Raw genomic sequence first — 19,273 nt, 5'->3', positions numbered from 1 at the left:
CGGGATAGAGACATTGAGCACCTCATCCCACACTGTCACACCCTCTGACACCTCGTCCCACATTCTCCCCACCCTCTGAAACCTCGTCCCACACTCTACCCACCCTCTGACACCTCATCCCACACTCTCCCCACCCTCTGACACCTCGTCCCACACTCTCACACCCACTGACACCTCGTCCCACACTCTACCCACCCTCTGACACCTCGTCCCACACTCTCCCCACCCTCTGAAACCTCGTCCCACACTCTACCCACCCTCTGTCAACCCGTCCCACACTCTCCCCACCCTCTGAAACCTTGTCCCACACTCTACCCACCCTCTGAAACCTTGTCCCACACTCTCCCCACCCTCTGACACCTCGTCCCACACTCTCCCCACCCTCTGAAACCTCGTCCCACACTCTACCCACCCTCTGAAACCTCGTCCCACACTCTACCCACCCTCTGTCAACCCGTCCCACACTCTCCCCACCCTCTGAAACCTTGTCCCACACTCTACCCACCCTCTGAAACCTTGTCCCACACTCTCCCCACCCTCTGACACCTCGTCCCACACTCTCCCCACCCTCTGAAACCTTGTCCCACACTCTACCCACCCTCTGACACCTCATCCCACACTCTCCCCACCCTCTGACACCTCGTCCCAAATTCCCCCCACCCTCTGACACCTTATCCCACACTCTCCCCACCCTCTGTCAACCCGTCCCACACTCTCCCCACCCTCTGACAGCCCGTCCCACACTCTCCCCACCCTCTGAAACCTCGTCCCACATTCTCCCCACCCTCTGACACCTCGTCCCACACTCTCCCCACCCTCTGAAACCTCGTCCCAAATTCCCCCCACCCTCTGACACCTCATCCCACACTCTACCCACCCTCTGTCAACCCGTCCCACACTCTCCCCACCCTCTGACACCTCATCCCACACTGTCACACCCACTGACAGCCCGTCCCACACTCTCCCCAAACTCTAAAAAATCTCGTCCCATACTCTCCCCACCCTCTGACACCTCATCCCACACTCTCCCCACCCTCTGACAGCCCGTCCCACACTCTACCCACCCTCTGACAACCTCGTCCCACACTCTACCCACCCTCTGACACCTCGTCCCACACTCTCCCCACCCTCTGAAACCTCGTCCCACATTCTCGCCGCCCTCTGAAACCTCGTCCCACATTCTCCCCACCCTCTGACACCTCGTCCCACACTCTCCCCACCCTCTGACAACCCGTCCCACACTCTCCCCACCCTCTGACAACCTCGTCCCACATTCTCCCCACCCTCTGACACCTCGTCCCACACTCTCCCCACCCTCTGACAACCTCGTCCCACATTCTCCCCACCCTCTGAAACCTCGTCCCAAATTCCCCCCACCCTCTGACAACTCATCCCACACTCTCCCCACCCTCTGTCAACCCGTCCCACACTCTCCCCACCCTCTGACAACCTCGTCCCACACTCTACCCACCCTCTGACACCTCATCCCACACTCTCCCCACCCTGTGACACCTCGTCCCACACTCTCCCCACCCTCTGACAGCCCGTCCCACACTCTCCCCACCCTCTGACAACCTCGTCCCACACTCTACCCACCCTCTGACACCTCGCCCCACACTCTCCCCACCCTCTGAAACCTCGTCCCACACTCTCCACACCCTCTGAAACCTCGTCCCACATTCTCGCCGCCCTCTGAAACCTCGTCCCACATTCTCCCCACCCTCTCACACCTCGTCCCACACTCTCCCCACCCTCTGACACCTCGTCCCACACTCTCCACACCCTCTGAAACCTCGTCCCACATTCTTGCCGCCCTCTGAAACCTCGTCCCACATTCTCCCCACCCTCTCACACCTCGTCCCACACTCTCCCCACCCTCTGTCAACCCATCCCACACTCTCCCCACCCTCTGACACCTCATCCCACACTGTTACACCCACTGACAGCCCGTCCCACACTCTCCCCACCCTCTGTCAACCCGTCCCACACTCTCCCCACCCTCTGACACCTCGTCCCACATTCTCCCCACCCTCTGACACCTCGTCCCACACTCTCCCCACCCTCTGACACCTCGTCCCACACTCTCCCCACCCTCTGAAACCTCGTCCCACATTCTCCCCGCCCTCTGACAACCCGTCCCACAATCGCACACCCTCTGACACCTCGTCCCACACTCTCCCCGCCCTCTGTCAACCTCGTCCCACACTCTACCCACCCTCTGACACCTCGCCCCACACTCTCCCCACCCTCTGAAACCTCGTCCCACATTCTCGCCGCCCTCTGAAACCTCGTCCCACATTCTCCCCACCCTCTGACACCTCGTCCCACACTCTCGCCGCCCTCTGAAACCTCGTCCCACATTCTCCCCACCCTCTGACACCTCATCCCACACTCTCCCCACCCTCTGTCAACCCGTCCCACACTCTCCCCACCCTCTGACACCTCATCCCACACTGTCACACCCTCTGACACCTCGTCCCACACTCTCCCCACCCTCTGAAACCTCGTTCCACATTCTCCCCACCCTCTGACACCTCGTTCCACATTCTACCCACCCTCTGAAACCTCGTCCCACACTCTCCCCACCCTCTGAAACCTCGTTCCACATTCTCCCCACCCTCTGACACCTCGTTCCACATTCTACCCACCCTCTGACACCTCATCCCACACTCTCCCCACCCTCTGAAACCTCGTTCCACATTCTCCCCACCCTCTGACACCTCGTTCCACATTCTACCCACCCTCTGACACCTCATCCCACACTCTCCCCACCCTCTGTCAACCCGTCCCACACTCTCCCCACCCTCTGACACCTCATCCCACACTGTCACACCCTCTGACACCTCGTCCCACATTCCCCCCACCCTCTGACAGCCCGTCCCACACTCTCCCCACCCTCTGTCAACCCGTCCCACACTCTCCCCACCCTCTGACACCTCGTCCCACACTCTCCCCACCCTCTGACACCTCGTCCCACACTCTACCCACCCTCTGACACCTCGTTCCACATTCTCCCCGCCCTTGTCAACCCGTCCCACACTCTCCCCACCCTCTGACAGCCTGTCCCACACTCTCCCCACCCTCTGACAGCCCGTCCCACACTCTACCCACCCTCTGACAACCCATCCCACACTCTCCCCACCCTCTGACACCTCGTCCCACACTCTCCCTGCCCTCTGACACCTCGTCCCACACTTTCCCCACCCTCTGAAACCTCGTCCCACACTCTCCCCACCCTCTGTCAACCCGTCCCACACTCTCCCCGCCCTCTGACAACCTCGTCCCACATTCCCCCCACCCTCTGACACCTCGTCCCACACTCTCCCCGCCCTCTGACAACCTCGTCCCACATTCCCCCAACCCTCTGACACCTCGTCCCACACGCTCCCCACCCTCTGACAACCCGTCCCACACTCTCCCCACCCTCTGTCAACCCGTCCCACACTCTCCCCACCCTCTGACACCTCGTCCCACATTCTCCCCACCCTCTGACAACCCGTCTCACACTCTCCCCGCCCTCTGACAACCTCGTCCCACATTCCCCCAACCCTCTGACACCTCGTCCCACACGCTCCCCACCCTCTGACAACCCGTCCCACACTCTCCCCACCCTCTGTCAACCCGTCCCACACTCTCCCCACCCTCTGAAACCTCGTCCCACATTCTACCCACCCTCTGAAACCTTGTCCCACACTCTCCCCACCCTCTGACACCTCGTCCCACACTCTCCCCACCCTCTGAAACCTCGTCCCACACTCTACCCACCCTCTGACACCTCGTCCCACACTCTCCCCACCCTCTGAAACCTCGTCCCACACTCTACCCACCCTCTGTCAACCCGTCCCACACTCTCCCCACCCTCTGAAACCTTGTCCCACACTCTACCCACCCTCTGAAACCTTGTCCCACACTCTCCCCACCCTCTGACACCTCGTCCCACACTCTCCCCACCCTCTGACACCTCATCCCACACTCTCCCCACCCTCTGACACCTCGTCCCAAATTCCCCCCACCCTCTGACACCTTATCCCACACTCTCCCCACCCTCTGTCAACCCGTCCCACACTCTCCCCACCCTCTGACAGCCCGTCCCACACTCTCCCCACCCTCTGAAACCTCGTCCCACATTCTCCCCACCCTCTGACACCTCGTCCCACACTCTCCCCACCCTCTGAAACCTCGTCCCAAATTCCCCCCACCCTCTGACACCTCATCCCACACTCTACCCACACTCTGTCAACCCGTCCCACACTCTCCCCACCCTCTGACACCTCATCCCACACTGTCACACCCACTGACAGCCCGTCCCACACTCTCCCCAAACTCTAAAAAATCTCGTCCCATACTCTCCCCACCCTCTGACACCTCATCCCACACTCTCCCCACCCTCTGACAGCCCGTCCCACACTCTACCCACCCTCTGACAACCTCGTCCCACACTCTACCCACCCTCTGACACCTCGTCCCACACTCTCCCCACCCTCTGAAACCTCGTCCCACATTCTCGCCGCCCTCTGAAACCTCGTCCCACATTCTCCCCACCCTCTGACACCTCGTCCCACACTCTCCCCACCCTCTGACAACCCGTCCCACACTCTCCCCACCCTCTGACAACCTCGTCCCACATTCTCCCCACCCTCTGACACCTCGTCCCACACTCTCCCCACCCTCTGACAACCTCGTCCCACATTCTCCCCACCCTCTGAAACCTCGTCCCAAATTCCCCCCACCCTCTGACAACTCATCCCACACTCTCCCCACCCTCTGTCAACCCGTCCCACACTCTCCCCACCCTCTGACAACCTCGTCCCACACTCTACCCACCCTCTGACACCTCATCCCACACTCTCCCCACCCTGTGACACCTCGTCCCACACTCTCCCCACCCTCTGACAGCCCGTCCCACACTCTCCCCACCCTCTGACAACCTCGTCCCACACTCTACCCACCCTCTGACACCTCGCCCCACACTCTCCCCACCCTCTGAAACCTCGTCCCACACTCTCCACACCCTCTGAAACCTCGTCCCACATTCTCGCCGCCCTCTGAAACCTCGTCCCACATTCTCCCCACCCTCTCACACCTCGTCCCACACTCTCCCCACCCTCTGACACCTCGTCCCACACTCTCCACACCCTCTGAAACCTCGTCCCACATTCTTGCCGCCCTCTGAAACCTCGTCCCACATTCTCCCCACCCTCTCACACCTCGTCCCACACTCTCCCCACCCTCTGTCAACCCATCCCACACTCTCCCCACCCTCTGACACCTCATCCCACACTGTTACACCCACTGACAGCCCGTCCCACACTCTCCCCACCCTCTGTCAACCCGTCCCACACTCTCCCCACCCTCTGAAACCTCGTCCCACATTCTCCCCGCCCTCTGACAACCCGTCCCACACTCGCACACCCTCTGACACCTCGTCCCACACTCTCCCCGCCCTCTGTCAACCTCGTCCCACACTCTACCCACCCTCTGACACCTCGCCCCACACTCTCCCCACCCTCTGAAACCTCGTCCCACATTCTCGCCGCCCTCTGAAACCTCGTCCCACATTCTCCCCACCCTCTGACACCTCGTCCCACACTCTCGCCGCCCTCTGAAACCTCGTCCCACATTCTCCCCACCCTCTGACACCTCATCCCACACTCTCCCCACCCTCTGTCAACCCGTCCCACACTCTCCCCACCCTCTGACACCTCATCCCACACTGTCACACCCTCTGACACCTCGTCCCACACTCTCCCCACCCTCTGAAACCTCGTTCCACATTCTCCCCACCCTCTGACACCTCGTTCCACATTCTACCCACCCTCTGAAACCTCGTCCCACACTCTCCCCACCCTCTGACACCTCATCCCACACTCTCCCCACCCTCTGTCAACCCGTCCCACACTCTCCCCACCCTCTGACACCTCATCCCACACTGTCACACCCTCTGACACCTCGTCCCACATTCCCCCCACCCTCTGACACCTCATCCCACACTGTCACACCCTCTGACAACTCGTCCCACACTCTCCCCACCCTCTGACAGCCCGTCCCACACTCTCCCCACCCTCTGTCAACCCGTCCCACACTCTCCCCACCCTCTGACACCTCGTCCCACACTCTCCCCACCCTCTGACACCTCGTCCCACATTCTCCCCGCCCTTGTCAACCCGTCCCACACTCTCCCCACCCTCTGACACCTCGTCCCACACTCTACCCACCCTCTGACACCTCGTTCCACATTCTCCCCGCCCTTGTCAACCCGTCCCACACTCTCCCCACCCTCTGACAGCCTGTCCCACACTCTCCCCACCCTCTGACAGCCCGTCCCACACTCTACCCACCCTCTGACAACCCATCCCACACTCTCCCCACCCTCTGACACCTCGTCCCACACTCTCCCTGCCCTCTGACACCTCGTCCCACACTTTCCCCACCCTCTGAAACCTCGTCCCACACTCTCCCCACCCTCTGTCAACCCGTCCCACACTCTCCCCGCCCTCTGACAACCTCGTCCCACATTCCCCCCACCCTCTGACACCTCGTCCCACACTCTCCCCGCCCTCTGACAACCTCGTCCCACATTCCCCCAACCCTCTGACACCTCGTCCCACACGCTCCCCACCCTCTGACAACCCGTCCCACACTCTCCCCACCCTCTGTCAACCCGTCCCACACTCTCCCCACCCTCTGACACCTCGTCCCACATTCTCCCCACCCTCTGACAACCCGTCTCACACTCTCCCCGCCCTCTGACAACCTCGTCCCACATTCCCCCAACCCTCTGACACCTCGTCCCACACGCTCCCCACCCTCTGACAACCCGTCCCACACTCTCCCCACCCTCTGTCAACCCGTCCCACACTCTCCCCACCCTCTGAAACCTCGTCCCACATTCTCCCCGCCCTCTGACAACCCGTCCCACACTCGCACACCCTCTGACACCTCGTCCCACACTCTCCCCGCCCTCTGTCAACCTCGTCCCACACTCTACCCACCCTCTGACACCTCGCCCCACACTCTCCCCACCCTCTGAAACCTCGTCCCACATTCTCGCCGCCCTCTGAAACCTCGTCCCACACTCTACCCACCCTCTGACACCTCATCCCACACTCTCCCCACCCTCTGACACCTCGTCCCAAATTCCCCCCACCCTCTGACACCTCGTCCCACATTCTCCCCACCCTCTGTCAACCCATCCCACACTCTCCCCACCCTCTGTCAACCCATCCCACACTCTCCCCACCCTCTGACACCTCATCCCACACTGTTACACCCACTGACAGCCCGTCCCACACTCTCCCCAAACTCTAAAAAATCTCGTTCCACACTCTACCCACCCTCTGACACCTCGTTCCACATTCTCCCCGCCCTCTGTCAACCCGTCCCACATTCTCCCCACCCTCTCACAGCCCGTACCACACTCTCCCCACCCTCTGACAGCCCGTACCACACTCTCCCCACCCTCTGACACCTCGTCCCACACTCTCCCCACCCTCTGACAGCCCGTACCACACTCTCACCACCCTCTGACAACCTCGTCCCACACTCTCCCCACCCTCTGACACCTCGTCCCACATTCCCCCCACCCTCTGACACCTCATCCCACACTGTCACACCCTCTGACAACTCGTCCCACACTCTCCCCACCCTCTGTCAACCCGTCCCACACTCTCCCCACCCTCTGACAGCCCATCCCACACTCTCCCCACCCTCTGTCAACCCGTCCCACACTCTCCCCACCCTCTGACACCTCGTTCCACACTCTACCCACCCTCTGACACCTCGTTCCACATTCTCCCCGCCCTCTGTCAACCCGTCCCACACTCTCCCCACCCTCTGACAACCCATCCCACACTCTCCCCACCCTCTGACACCTCGTCCCACACTCTCCCCGCCCTCTGACACCTCGTCCCACACTTTCCCCACCCTCTGAAACCTCGTCCCACACTTTCCCCACCCTCTGACACCTCGCCCCACACTCTCCCCACCCTCTGAAACCTCGTCCCACATTCTCGCCGCCCTCTGAAACCTCGTCCCACACTCTACCCACCCTCTGACACCTCATCCCACACTCTCCCCACCCTCTGACACCTCGTCCCAAATTCCCCCCACCCTCTGACACCTCGTCCCACATTCTCCCCACCCTCTGTCAACCCATCCCACACTCTCCCCACCCTCTGTCAACCCATCCCACACTCTCCCCACCCTCTGACACCTCATCCCACACTGTTACACCCACTGACAGCCCGTCCCACACTCTCCCCAAACTCTAAAAAATCTCGTTCCACACTCTACCCACCCTCTGACACCTCGTTCCACATTCTCCCCGCCCTCTGTCAACCCGTCCCACATTCTCCCCACCCTCTCACAGCCCGTACCACACTCTCCCCACCCTCTGACAGCCCGTACCACACTCTCCCCACCCTCTGACACCTCGTCCCACACTCTCCCCACCCTCTGACAGCCCGTACCACACTCTCACCACCCTCTGACAACCTCGTCCCACACTCTCCCCACCCTCTGACACCTCGTCCCACATTCCCCCCACCCTCTGACACCTCATCCCACACTGTCACACCCTCTGACAACTCGTCCCACACTCTCCCCACCCTCTGTCAACCCGTCCCACACTCTCCCCACCCTCTGACAGCCCATCCCACACTCTCCCCACCCTCTGTCAACCCGTCCCACACTCTCCCCACCCTCTGACACCTCGTTCCACACTCTACCCACCCTCTGACACCTCGTTCCACATTCTCCCCGCCCTCTGTCAACCCGTCCCACACTCTCCCCACCCTCTGACAACCCATCCCACACTCTCCCCACCCTCTGACACCTCGTCCCACACTCTCCCCGCCCTCTGACACCTCGTCCCACACTTTCCCCACCCTCTGAAACCTCGTCCCACACTTTCCCCACCCTCTGTCAACCCGTCCCACACTCTCCCCGCCCTCTGACAACCTCGTCCCACATTCCCCCCACCCTCTGACACCTCGTCCCACACGCTCCCCACCCTCTGACAACCCGTCCCACACTCTCCCCACCCTCTGTCAACCCGTCCCACACTCTCCCCACCCTCTGACACCTCATCCCACACTCTCCCCACCCTCTGACAACCCGTCTCACACTCTCCCCACCCTCTGACACCTCGTCCCACACTCTCCCCACCCTCTGACAGCCCGTCCCACACTCGCACACCCTCTGACACCTCGTCCCACACTCTCCCCGCCCTCTGTCAACCCGACCCACACTCTCCCCGCTCTCTGACAGCCCGTCCCACACTCTCCCCACCCTCTGACACCTCATCCCACACTCTCCCCACCCTCTGAAACCTCGCCCCACACTCTCCCCGCCCTCTGACAACCCGTCCCACACTCTCCCCACCCTCTGAAACCTCGTCCCACACTCTCCCCGCCCTCTGACAACCCGTCCCACACTCTCCCCACCCTGTGGCACCTCGTCCCACACTCTCCCCACCCTCTGAAACCTCGTCCCACATTCTTGCCGCCCTCTGAAACCTCGTCCCACATTCTCCCCACCCTCTCACACCTCGTCCCACACTCTCCCCACCCTCTGAAACCTCGTCCCAAATTCCCCCCACCCTCTGACACCTCATCCCACACTCTCCCCACCCTCTGTCAACCCATCCCACACTCTCCCCACCCTCTGACACCTCATCCCACACTGTTACACCCACTGACAGCCCGTCCCACACTCTCCCCAAACTCTAAAAAATCTCGTTCCACACTCTCCCCACCCTCTGACACCTCATCCCACACTCTCCCCACCCTCTGACAGCCCGTCCCACACTCTCCCCACCCTCTGACAACCTCGTCCCACACTCTACCCACCCTCTGACACCTCGTCCTACACTCTCCCCACCCTCTGAAACCTCGTCCCACACTCTCCCCACCCTCTGACACCTCGTTCCACATTCTACCCACCCTCTGAAACCTCGTCCCACACTCTCCCCACCCTCTGACACCTCATCCCACACTCTCCCCACCCTCTGACACCTCGTCCCACATTCTCGCCGCCCTCTGAAACCTCGTCCCACATTCTCCCCACCCTCTGACACCTCGTCCCACACTCTACCCACCCTCTGAAACCTCGTCCCACATTCTCCCCACCCTCTGACACCTCGTCCCACACTCTCCCCACCCTCTGACAACCTGTCCCACACTCTCCCCACCCTCTGACACCTCATCCCACACTCTCCCCACCCTCTGTCAAACCGTCTCACACTCTCCCCACCCTCTGACAGCCCGTCCCACATTCCCCCCACCCTCTGACAGCCCGTACCACACTCTCACCACCCTCTGACAACCTGTCCCACACTCTCCCCACCCTCTGACACCTCATCCCACACTCTCCCCACCCTCTGTCAACCCGTCCCACACTCTCCCCACCCTCTGTCAACCCGTCTCACACTCTCCCCACCCTCTGACAGCCCGTACCACACTCTCACCACCCTCTGACAACCTCGTCCCACACTCTCCCCACCCTCTGACAGCCCGTACCACACTCTCACCACCCTCTGACAACCTCGTACCACACTCTCCCCACCCTCTGACACCTCGTCCCACATTCCCCCCACCCTCTGACACCTCATCCCACACTGTCACACCCTCTGACAACTCGTCCCACACTCTCCCCACCCTCTGACAGCCCGTCCCACACTCTCCCCACCCTCTGACAACTCGTCTCACACTCTCCCCACCCTCTGACACCTCGTCCCACACTCTCCCCACCCTCTGACAGCCCGTACCACACTCTCACCACCCTCTGACACCTCGTCCCACACTCTCCCCACCCTCTGACAACCTGTCCCACACTCTCCCCACCCTCTGACACCTCATCCCACACTCTCCCCACCCTCTGTCAACCCGTCTCACACTCTCCCCACCCTCTGACAGCCCATCCCACACTCTCCCCACCCTCTGACAGCCCGTACCACACTCTCACCACCCTCTGACAACCTCGTACCACACTCTCCCCACCCTCTGACACCTCGTCCCACATTCCCCCCACCCTCTGACACCTCATCCCACACTGTCACACCCTCTGACAACTCATCCCACACTCTCCCCACCCTCTGACAACCTGTCCCACACTCTCCCCACCCTCTGACACCTCATCCCACACTCTCCCCACCCTCTGTCAACCCGTCTCACACTCTCCCCACCCTCTGACAGCCCGTCCCACACTCTCCCCACCCTCTGACAGCCCGTACCACACTCTCCCCACCCTCTGACACCTCGTTCCACATTCTCCCCGCCCTTGTCAACCCGTCCCACACTCTCCCCGCCCTTGTCAACTCGTCCCACACTTTCCCCACCCTCTGAAACCTCGTCCCACACTCTCCCCACCCTCTGTCAACCCGTCCCACACTCTCCCCACCCTCTGTCAACCCGTACCACACTCTCACCACCCTCTGACACCTCGTCCCACATTCCCCCCACCCTCTGACACCTCATCCCACACTGTCACACCCTCTGACAACTCGTCCCACACTCTCCCCACCCTCTGACAGCCCGTCCCACACTCTCCCCACCCTCTGTCAACCCGTCCCACACTCTCCCCACCCTCTGACAGCCCGTCCCACACTCTCCCCACCCTCTGAAACCTCGTCCCACACTCTCCCCACCCTCTGACACCTCGTCCCACACTCTCCCCACCCTCTGACACCTCGTTCCACACTCTACCCACCCTCTGACACCTCGTTCCACATTCTCCCCGCCCTCTGTCAACCCGTCCCACACTCTCCCCACCCTCTGACACCTCGTCCCACACTCTCCCCACCCTCTGACACCTCGTCCCACACTCTCCCCGCCCTCTGACACCTCGTCCCACACTCTCCCTGCCCTCTGACACCTCGTCCCACACTTTCCCCACCCTCTGAAACCTCGTCCCACACTCTCCCCACCCTCTGTCAACCCGTCCCACACTCTCCCCGCCCTCTGACAACCTCGTCCCACATTCCCCCCACCCTCTGACACCTCGTCCCACACGCTCCCCACCCTCTGACAACCCATCCCACACTCTCCCCACCCTCTGTCAACCCGTCCCACACTCTCCCCACCCTCTGACACCTCGTCCCACACTCTCCCCACCCTCTGACAACCCGTCTCACACTCTCCCCACCCTCTGAAACCTCGTCCCACATTCTCCCCGCCCTCTGACAACCCGTCCCACACTCTCCCCACCCTGTGACACCTCGTCCCACACTCTCCCCACCCTCTGATAGCCCGTCCCACACTCGCACACCCTCTGACACCTCGTCCCACACTCTCCCCGCCCTCTGTCAACCCGTCCCACACTCTCCCCGCTCTCTGACAACCCGTCCCACACTCTCCCCACCCTCTGACACCTCATCCCACACTCTCCCCACCCTCTGAAACCTCGTCCCACACTCTCCCCGCCCTCTGACAACCCGTCCCACACTCTCCCCACCCTCTGAAACCTCGTCCCACACTCTCCCCGCCCTCTGACAACCCGTCCCACACTCTCCCCACCCTGTGGCACCTCGTCCCACACTCTAACCACCCTCTGTCTCTCACATACACACACACACACACACACACACACACACACACACACACACACACACACACACACACACACAATCACACACACACACACAGTCACACCGAGACATGCAGACACGCACACGGACACAGTCGTACAAACACACAAACACACACACATACACACACACAGGCACACACACAAACACACATGGACATAGTGACAAAGACACAGAGAAACACAGACACACACACACATGAACACACGGACACAGACTCACACACACGGACACACACAGACACACCGGTACGAGCACAGACGAATGCCAGTACACTCTCCTGTGGGAGGGATTTAGCTCAACGTGGATGGAGTTCCCATCCTCCCTCACTGAGGTGCAACATGGGGTGATGGTTTGGGATTGGAGATAGGGTGGGGACATGTAAGGGTTGAGGGAGAGGGCTGGGGTGCTGGTTGGATGTGAGGACTAACAGCAGCTCTCTCCCTAGGCCCTGGCCTGGCCTTCATCGCCTACCCCAAGGCCGTCACTCTGATGCCAGTTGCCCCTCTCTGGGCCGCCCTCTTCTTCTTCATGCTGCTGGTCCTGGGACTCGACAGTCAGGTGGGTCACCGGTTGCATAGCCCCTCCCAGCTGTTCACCACCACCTTCCTCCCCCCACTCCCGACCCGGCCGCGCGGTACTGAGGGAGGGTCAAGGTGTCGGCCATGCCATCTACCCTGCTTCTCCCGGGGACTGTGGAGTGTTTGGGGTCTGGCCTCATCTGGGCAGGGTGCTCCTGTGCCATTGGGGACACCACTCTGTCTGCTGGGGTCACTGGTCCCGTTCCTAATCCGGTCCGAGGAGCGCGGGGAAGTGGAGGGGTTCCGGCTGCACCGCCGCCTGATGCGCGTGTCAGACCCCGGCCTCGGGAGAGGGCCCACACACCGAGAGCCTCTCATCTACGGGCATTCAGTTTGGAAGGGGGCGGGGTGTGAGGAGGATTGGTCCTGGGCCTGGCCAAGGTGGTCATTCACGGGTCTGGGTGGCAGAAGGTGGAGGGTGCTGCCAGGACCAAATGCCTGCCCCTTTTCTGAGGATATGTCCGTGCCTGGTTGTCCTCAGAGAGGGAGCATGCAGTTATGGCCAAGGAGATTCCCGTGAGCAGTGGCCACACCTCCCCGTGGCAGAGACTGTCTTATAGACGGTAGTATCCATATAGTAATTTGAGTATAGCTACTGTCTTGTAAATATTGATTGTGTACTTTTGTGTATATGTGTGGTAAATAAACTTTTGTAGTTTTGTAAAAAAAAAGGGCTCAAGGTGTTGGCCATGCCACTCTGTGGAATGTACCCTGCTTCTACTGTGAACTGTGGGGGGTTTGGGGGCACTGGCTGAGAGAGAGTCACAGAGTATTGGGGAGAGAGAGTCACACAGTATTGGGGAGAGAGAGTCACAGAGTATTGGGGTGGGAGTCACAGAGTATTGGGGAGAGAGAGTCACAGAGTATTGGGGAGAGAGAGTCACAGTATTGGCCAGAGAGAGTCACAGAGTATTGGGGAGAGAGAGTCACAGAGTATTGTGCAGAGAGAGTCACAGAGTATTTGGGGAGAGAGTCACAGAGTATTGGAGAGAGAGTCACAGTATTGGGGAGAGAGTCACAGAGTATTTGGGGGGGGCATGTTACTGAGAGAGAGTCACAGAGTATTGGGGAGAGAGAGTCACAATATTGGGGAGAGTCACACAGTATTGGCCAGAGAGAGTCACAGAGTATTGGCCAGAGAGAGTCACACAGTATTGTGCAGAGAGAGTCACACAGTATTTGGGGGGGGGGGCATGTTACTGAGAGAGAGTCACACAGTATTTGGGGGGGGGCATGTTACTGAGAGAGAGTCACAGAGTATTGTGCAGAGAGAGTCACACAGTATTTGGGGAGAGAGAGTCACAGAGTATTTGGGGAGAGAGAGTCACACAGTATTTGGGGAGAGAGAGTCACACAGTATTGTGCAGAGAGAGTCACACAGTATTGTGCAGAGAGAGTCACACAGTATTTGGGGAGAGAGAGTCACAGAGTATTTGGGGAGAGAGAGTCACACAGTATTTGGGGAGAGAGAGTCACACAGTATTGTGCAGAGAGAGTCACAGTATTGGGGAGAGAGTCACACAGTATTGTGCAGAGAGAGTCACAGTATTGGGGAGAGAGTCACACAGTATTTGGGGGGGGCATGTTACTGAGAGAGAGTCACAGTATTGTGCAGAGAGAGTCACACAGTATTTGGGGGGGGGGGGGTGTGACCGGTTGGGCTGTGAGCTGGTGGACGGGTGCTCAGTGAGATGTCTGCTCTCTGTAGTTTGTGGGCGTCGAAGGGTTCATAACCGGCCTGATGGATCTGCTCCCAGCCTCAATGGCCGGCACCGTCCGCAGGGAGCTGGTGGTCGCCATCTGCTGCCTCATCTGTTTCCTCATCGACCTGTCCATGGTGACAAACGTAAGTCATGGGGGTTGGGGTTCAGCTCAGGGTGAATGTGACGGAGAGGATGGGGTGAATTTGGCAAAGGTGTGGGTGCGAGGAGGAAGGTAAGGGTGAGGGTGGGGGGCTGAGGGTGAGTCTGAGGTTGTGTGAGGGAATGAGGGTGAGTCTGTGGGGCTGAGGGTGTGTGTGAGTGACTGAGGGTGAATGTGGGGTACGGAGGGTGAGTGTGAGGGACTGAGGGCGAGGGTGTGACTGGGGGTGAGTGTGCGTGGGACTGTGGGTGTTTCTGTGGGACTGAGGGTGAGTGTGTGAGGTTGAGTGTGTGTCGGGGAGTTGGGGTGAGTTTGTGGGGTTGAGGGTGAGTTGGGGTGAGTGTGTAGCTTTGAGAATGAGTGTGTGAGATTGAGGATGAGTTGGGTGAGTGTTGGGGATGAGGATGGGGACGATGGTGTTAGAATGGGGTGTCAAAACAGTTGAACCATGAGGAAATGTTCTATCAGGCTGCATTTCCCTCCATCTCTGGACCTGAGTCCAGCCAGTAATCTCACACTCACCCTCAGTCCCACACACACTCACCCCCAGATGGGGATTTGTATGCAGTCGGTGTGGTGGGGAGATGGCTGTGGGGTGGGTGGGAACACACTCACTCGGAGTGAGCACTGCACACAGTTCTCCAGGTGAGGTAGTCTCCTCAACGCTCCCCCACTGACCCACCCTCTGCCATCCTGAACAGAGCTTTCAGATGTCCCTGCCCCTCCAGTGTCGGTACATCCCTTCCCTCCTGTACAGGTCCAACCTGCCCTGGAGAGGAGCCCAATCATTCCCGTACCTGAAGCCCTCCTTGTGTACCAGCTCCTCAGCCACTATCGTCTTGTCTCTCCAAAGGCTGATGTTAAGCAGGCATTCGAGGTACTGACTGTCAGCATCAGCAAACAAGGAACTGCCTAGCCCAGTGCTTTTCAAATCATTGTTAGGGACTTCAGTCAGGGTTGTTTGAAGAAATCTCTGCCCAGTTATTGTCAACATGTCACCTGCAGCATGAGGTTCCCACTACCATTCAGAAGGCCTACTGTTCTATGCCTTGAGCAGCAGAGGCTAAAGAGCAACCAAAGATTCGAACGACAAAGAGGTGGCGGTGGGAGGCAGAGTGACTACAGGATTGCTTCGAGTAAGTGGACTGGGCCCCGTTCAAGGACTCCTGTGGATCTGAACGAATACACTACAGTTATCACAACTTTCTAAAAACAGTTGTGGACGAGTGTGTCCCCACAAAGTCACTCAGAGTCTTCCCCAACCAGAAGCTCCGAATGAACCATGAGATCTGCAATCTGCTGACGGCATTCAGGTCTGACAACCAAGGTCCAGGTATGATCTCTGGAAAGCCACTTCAGGACCAAACCAAACTTGAATCAATGAAGGATGTTCAATAGCTGTGGAAGGACTGGCATGCTACCACGTCCTACAAAATGAAAGCAAGCAACATAGTGTCAACAGGGCTTCACTTCCAGATGAGTTCAATTCCTTTTATACCATGGAGGAGCCATCGTGCACTCCCACAGCCCCCGAAGATCCTGTGATTTCAGACTGAGGCCAATGTGAGAGCATCCTTCAGGAGGGTAAACTCATGGAAAACATCGTCCCAGACTGGGTACCTGGCTGAGTACTAAAGACCAGTGCTGATCAACTGGCTGGAGTGTTCACCAATAACTTTATCCTCTCACTTCGGCAGTCTGACATACCCACCTGCTTCAAGCAGGCTATACCAGAGCCTAACGTGGTAACCTGCCTCAACGACTATATCCAGTCGCGCTTACATCCACAGTGATGAAGTGTTTGGAAAGGTTGGTGATGAAACGTACCAACTCCTACCTGAGAAGCAACTTGGATCTGCTCCAGCTTGCCCACTTCTACTAAAGCTCAACCACTCTTCACTCAACCCTGGATGACTGGACACACATCAGGATGCCCTGTGCCCGCCCTGAAATATTCTTGACCCTGGCATTAAGGAGGCAACATACCATCTTGGAGTTCTGCTCACAGCTTCAGGAACCCATCTATGCCCTGACTATAGAGCCCCCTGTCACAATTACTGGCCCAGATGTTGTCCTGCCCTCTTGTACAACAAAGCCAGTGCTGGTCTGGTTATTCTCTCCAAAATGTGTAGGTGTTAGTAGGGGATCGCCCACGGGAGTCTCCTGGTGGTCTCTGTCTACCTGACTGGTCATGTGTCAGGTCCACCTCCCTGAAATTCCTGTCTACAACTCCCTCTGCCCCCATGAGCCCCTCATTGAGTCCAGCTGGATCTGAGAGGAGCTGTGGACAGATACAGTGCTTGCAGACAGGAGATTCCAGTCCATAGCCACTCACCTTTCCTGCCCCGCACGGGTTTCACCAGGGTGGACGGGGAGCAGCAGAGTGGCAGATAATTCTGGTGACAATGCCAGCTGGAGGGCTGAATGGTTTGCTGGTGGTCAGTGCTGTAATTGTTGCTGTGTTCTGTGACAGGGGGGGATGTACATCTTCCAACTCTTCGACTACTACTCGGCCAGTGGCATCACGCTGCTCTGGCAGGCATTCTGGGAGTGTGTCGTTGTAGCCTGGGTCTATGGTGAGTTCCTCTAGTGTCAGGCCAACAGCCTCCTCCATGTTCATCTAACTCGGCCCATCCACCTGCTCATAAGGTAAAGATTTATTTATCACCTGAACATTGGAACATCAGAACACACAGTGAAATGCATCATTTGTGTCAATGAGCAACACAGTCCACTGATGTGCTGGGGGCAGCCCGCAAGTGTCATCATGATTCTGGTGCCAATGTAACACGCCCACGACTCACTAACCCGAAACTGCAAACCCACATCGTCACGGGAAGAACGTACAGACAGCGGCAGGAATTGATCCCCGATCACTGGCACTGTAAAGTGTCATGCCAATGGTTTGGCCACTGTGCTGCCCCTCTGTCTCCCTATACCCCCCATACTCTGTCGGTCCATAGTTTATATCCTCCCAATTCCCTGTCAGTCCATCGTCCATATTCCCCATTCCCTGTCTGTCCATGGTCCATATCCCCCCATTCCCTGCCTGTCCATGGTCTATATCCCCCCCCATTCCCTGTCTGTCCATGGTCCATATTCCCCATTCCCTGTCTGTCCATGGTCCATATCCTCCCCCGTTCCCTGCCTGTCCATGGTCTATATCCCCCCCCATTCCCTGTCTGTCCATGGTCCATATCCCCACCATTCCCTGTCTGTCCATGGTCTATATTCCCCATTCCCTGTCTGTCCATGGTCCATATCCTCCCCCGTTCCCTGCCTGTCCATGGTCTATATCACCCCCATTCCCTGCCTGTCCATGGTCTATATCCCCCCCATTCCCTGTCTGTCCATGGTCCATATTCCCCATTCCCTGTCTGTCCATGGTCCATATCCTCCCCCGTTCCCTGCCTGTCCATGGTCTATATCCCCCCCATTCCCTGCCTGTCCATGGTCTATATCCCCCCCATTCCCTGTCTGTCCATGGTCCATATTCCCCATTCCCTGTCTGTCCATGGTCCATATCCTCCCCCGTTCCCTGCCTGTCCATGGTCTATATCCCCCCCATTCCCTGCCTGTCCTTGGTCTATATCCCCCCCCCATTCCCTGTCTGTCCATGGTCCATATTCCCCATTCCCTGTCTGTCCATGGTCCATATCCTCCCCCGTTCCCTGCCTGTCCATGGTCTATATCACCCCCATTCTGTCTGTCCATGGTCTATATCCCCCCATTCCCTGTCTATCCATGGTCCATATACCCCCCATTCTGTCTGTTCATGGTCTATATCCCCCTCCATTCCATCTGTCCATGGTCCATATACCCCCCACATTCCATCTGTCCATGGTCCATATCCCCCTCATTCCCTGTCTGTCCATAGTCCCTATCCCCCCCCCAATTCCCTGTCTGTCCATGGTCCCTATTTCCCCCCCCCCATTCCCTGTCTGTCCCTGGTCCATATCCTCCCCCATTCCCTGTCTGTTCATGGTCCATATTCCCCCCATTCCGTCTGTCCATGGTCCCTATCCCCCCCCCATTCCCTGTCTGTCCATGGTCCCTATCCCCCCCCATTCCCTGTCTGTCCATGGTCCCTATCTCCCCATTCCCTGTCTGTCCATGGTCCCTATCCCCCCCCATTCCCTGTCTGTCCATGGTCGATATCCCCCCCCATTCCCTGTCTGTTCATGGTCCCTATCCCCCCCCCCATTCCCTGTCTGTCCATGGTCCCTATCCCCCCCCCCCATTCCCT

At 59.0% G+C, this 19,273-nt stretch overlaps 1 protein-coding gene across 2 annotated transcripts in view; it reads left to right on the top strand.

Moving 5' to 3' along the window:
• LOC140741690 (sodium- and chloride-dependent creatine transporter 1-like) overlaps positions 1–19,273 on the top strand; it is a 124,639-nt gene that overhangs the window by 90,393 nt on the left and 14,973 nt on the right. For both annotated transcript variants that reach the window (XM_073071975.1, XM_073071974.1), the window contains 3 exons: positions 13,032–13,144; positions 14,873–15,010; positions 17,501–17,603. In XM_073071975.1, coding sequence (XP_072928076.1) covers positions 13,032–13,144; positions 14,873–15,010; positions 17,501–17,603 — 354 coding nt within the window. The remainder of the gene's footprint in view (positions 1–13,031; positions 13,145–14,872; positions 15,011–17,500; positions 17,604–19,273) is intronic.

This window comes from Hemitrygon akajei, chromosome 19, assembly GCF_048418815.1.
Source record: "Hemitrygon akajei chromosome 19, sHemAka1.3, whole genome shotgun sequence".
In the NCBI taxonomy this organism is placed as follows: domain Eukaryota; kingdom Metazoa; phylum Chordata; class Chondrichthyes; order Myliobatiformes; family Dasyatidae; genus Hemitrygon; species Hemitrygon akajei.
The sequence above is the reverse complement of the archived record's forward strand: the minus strand, read 5'-3'. Positions and strand labels throughout refer to the sequence as shown.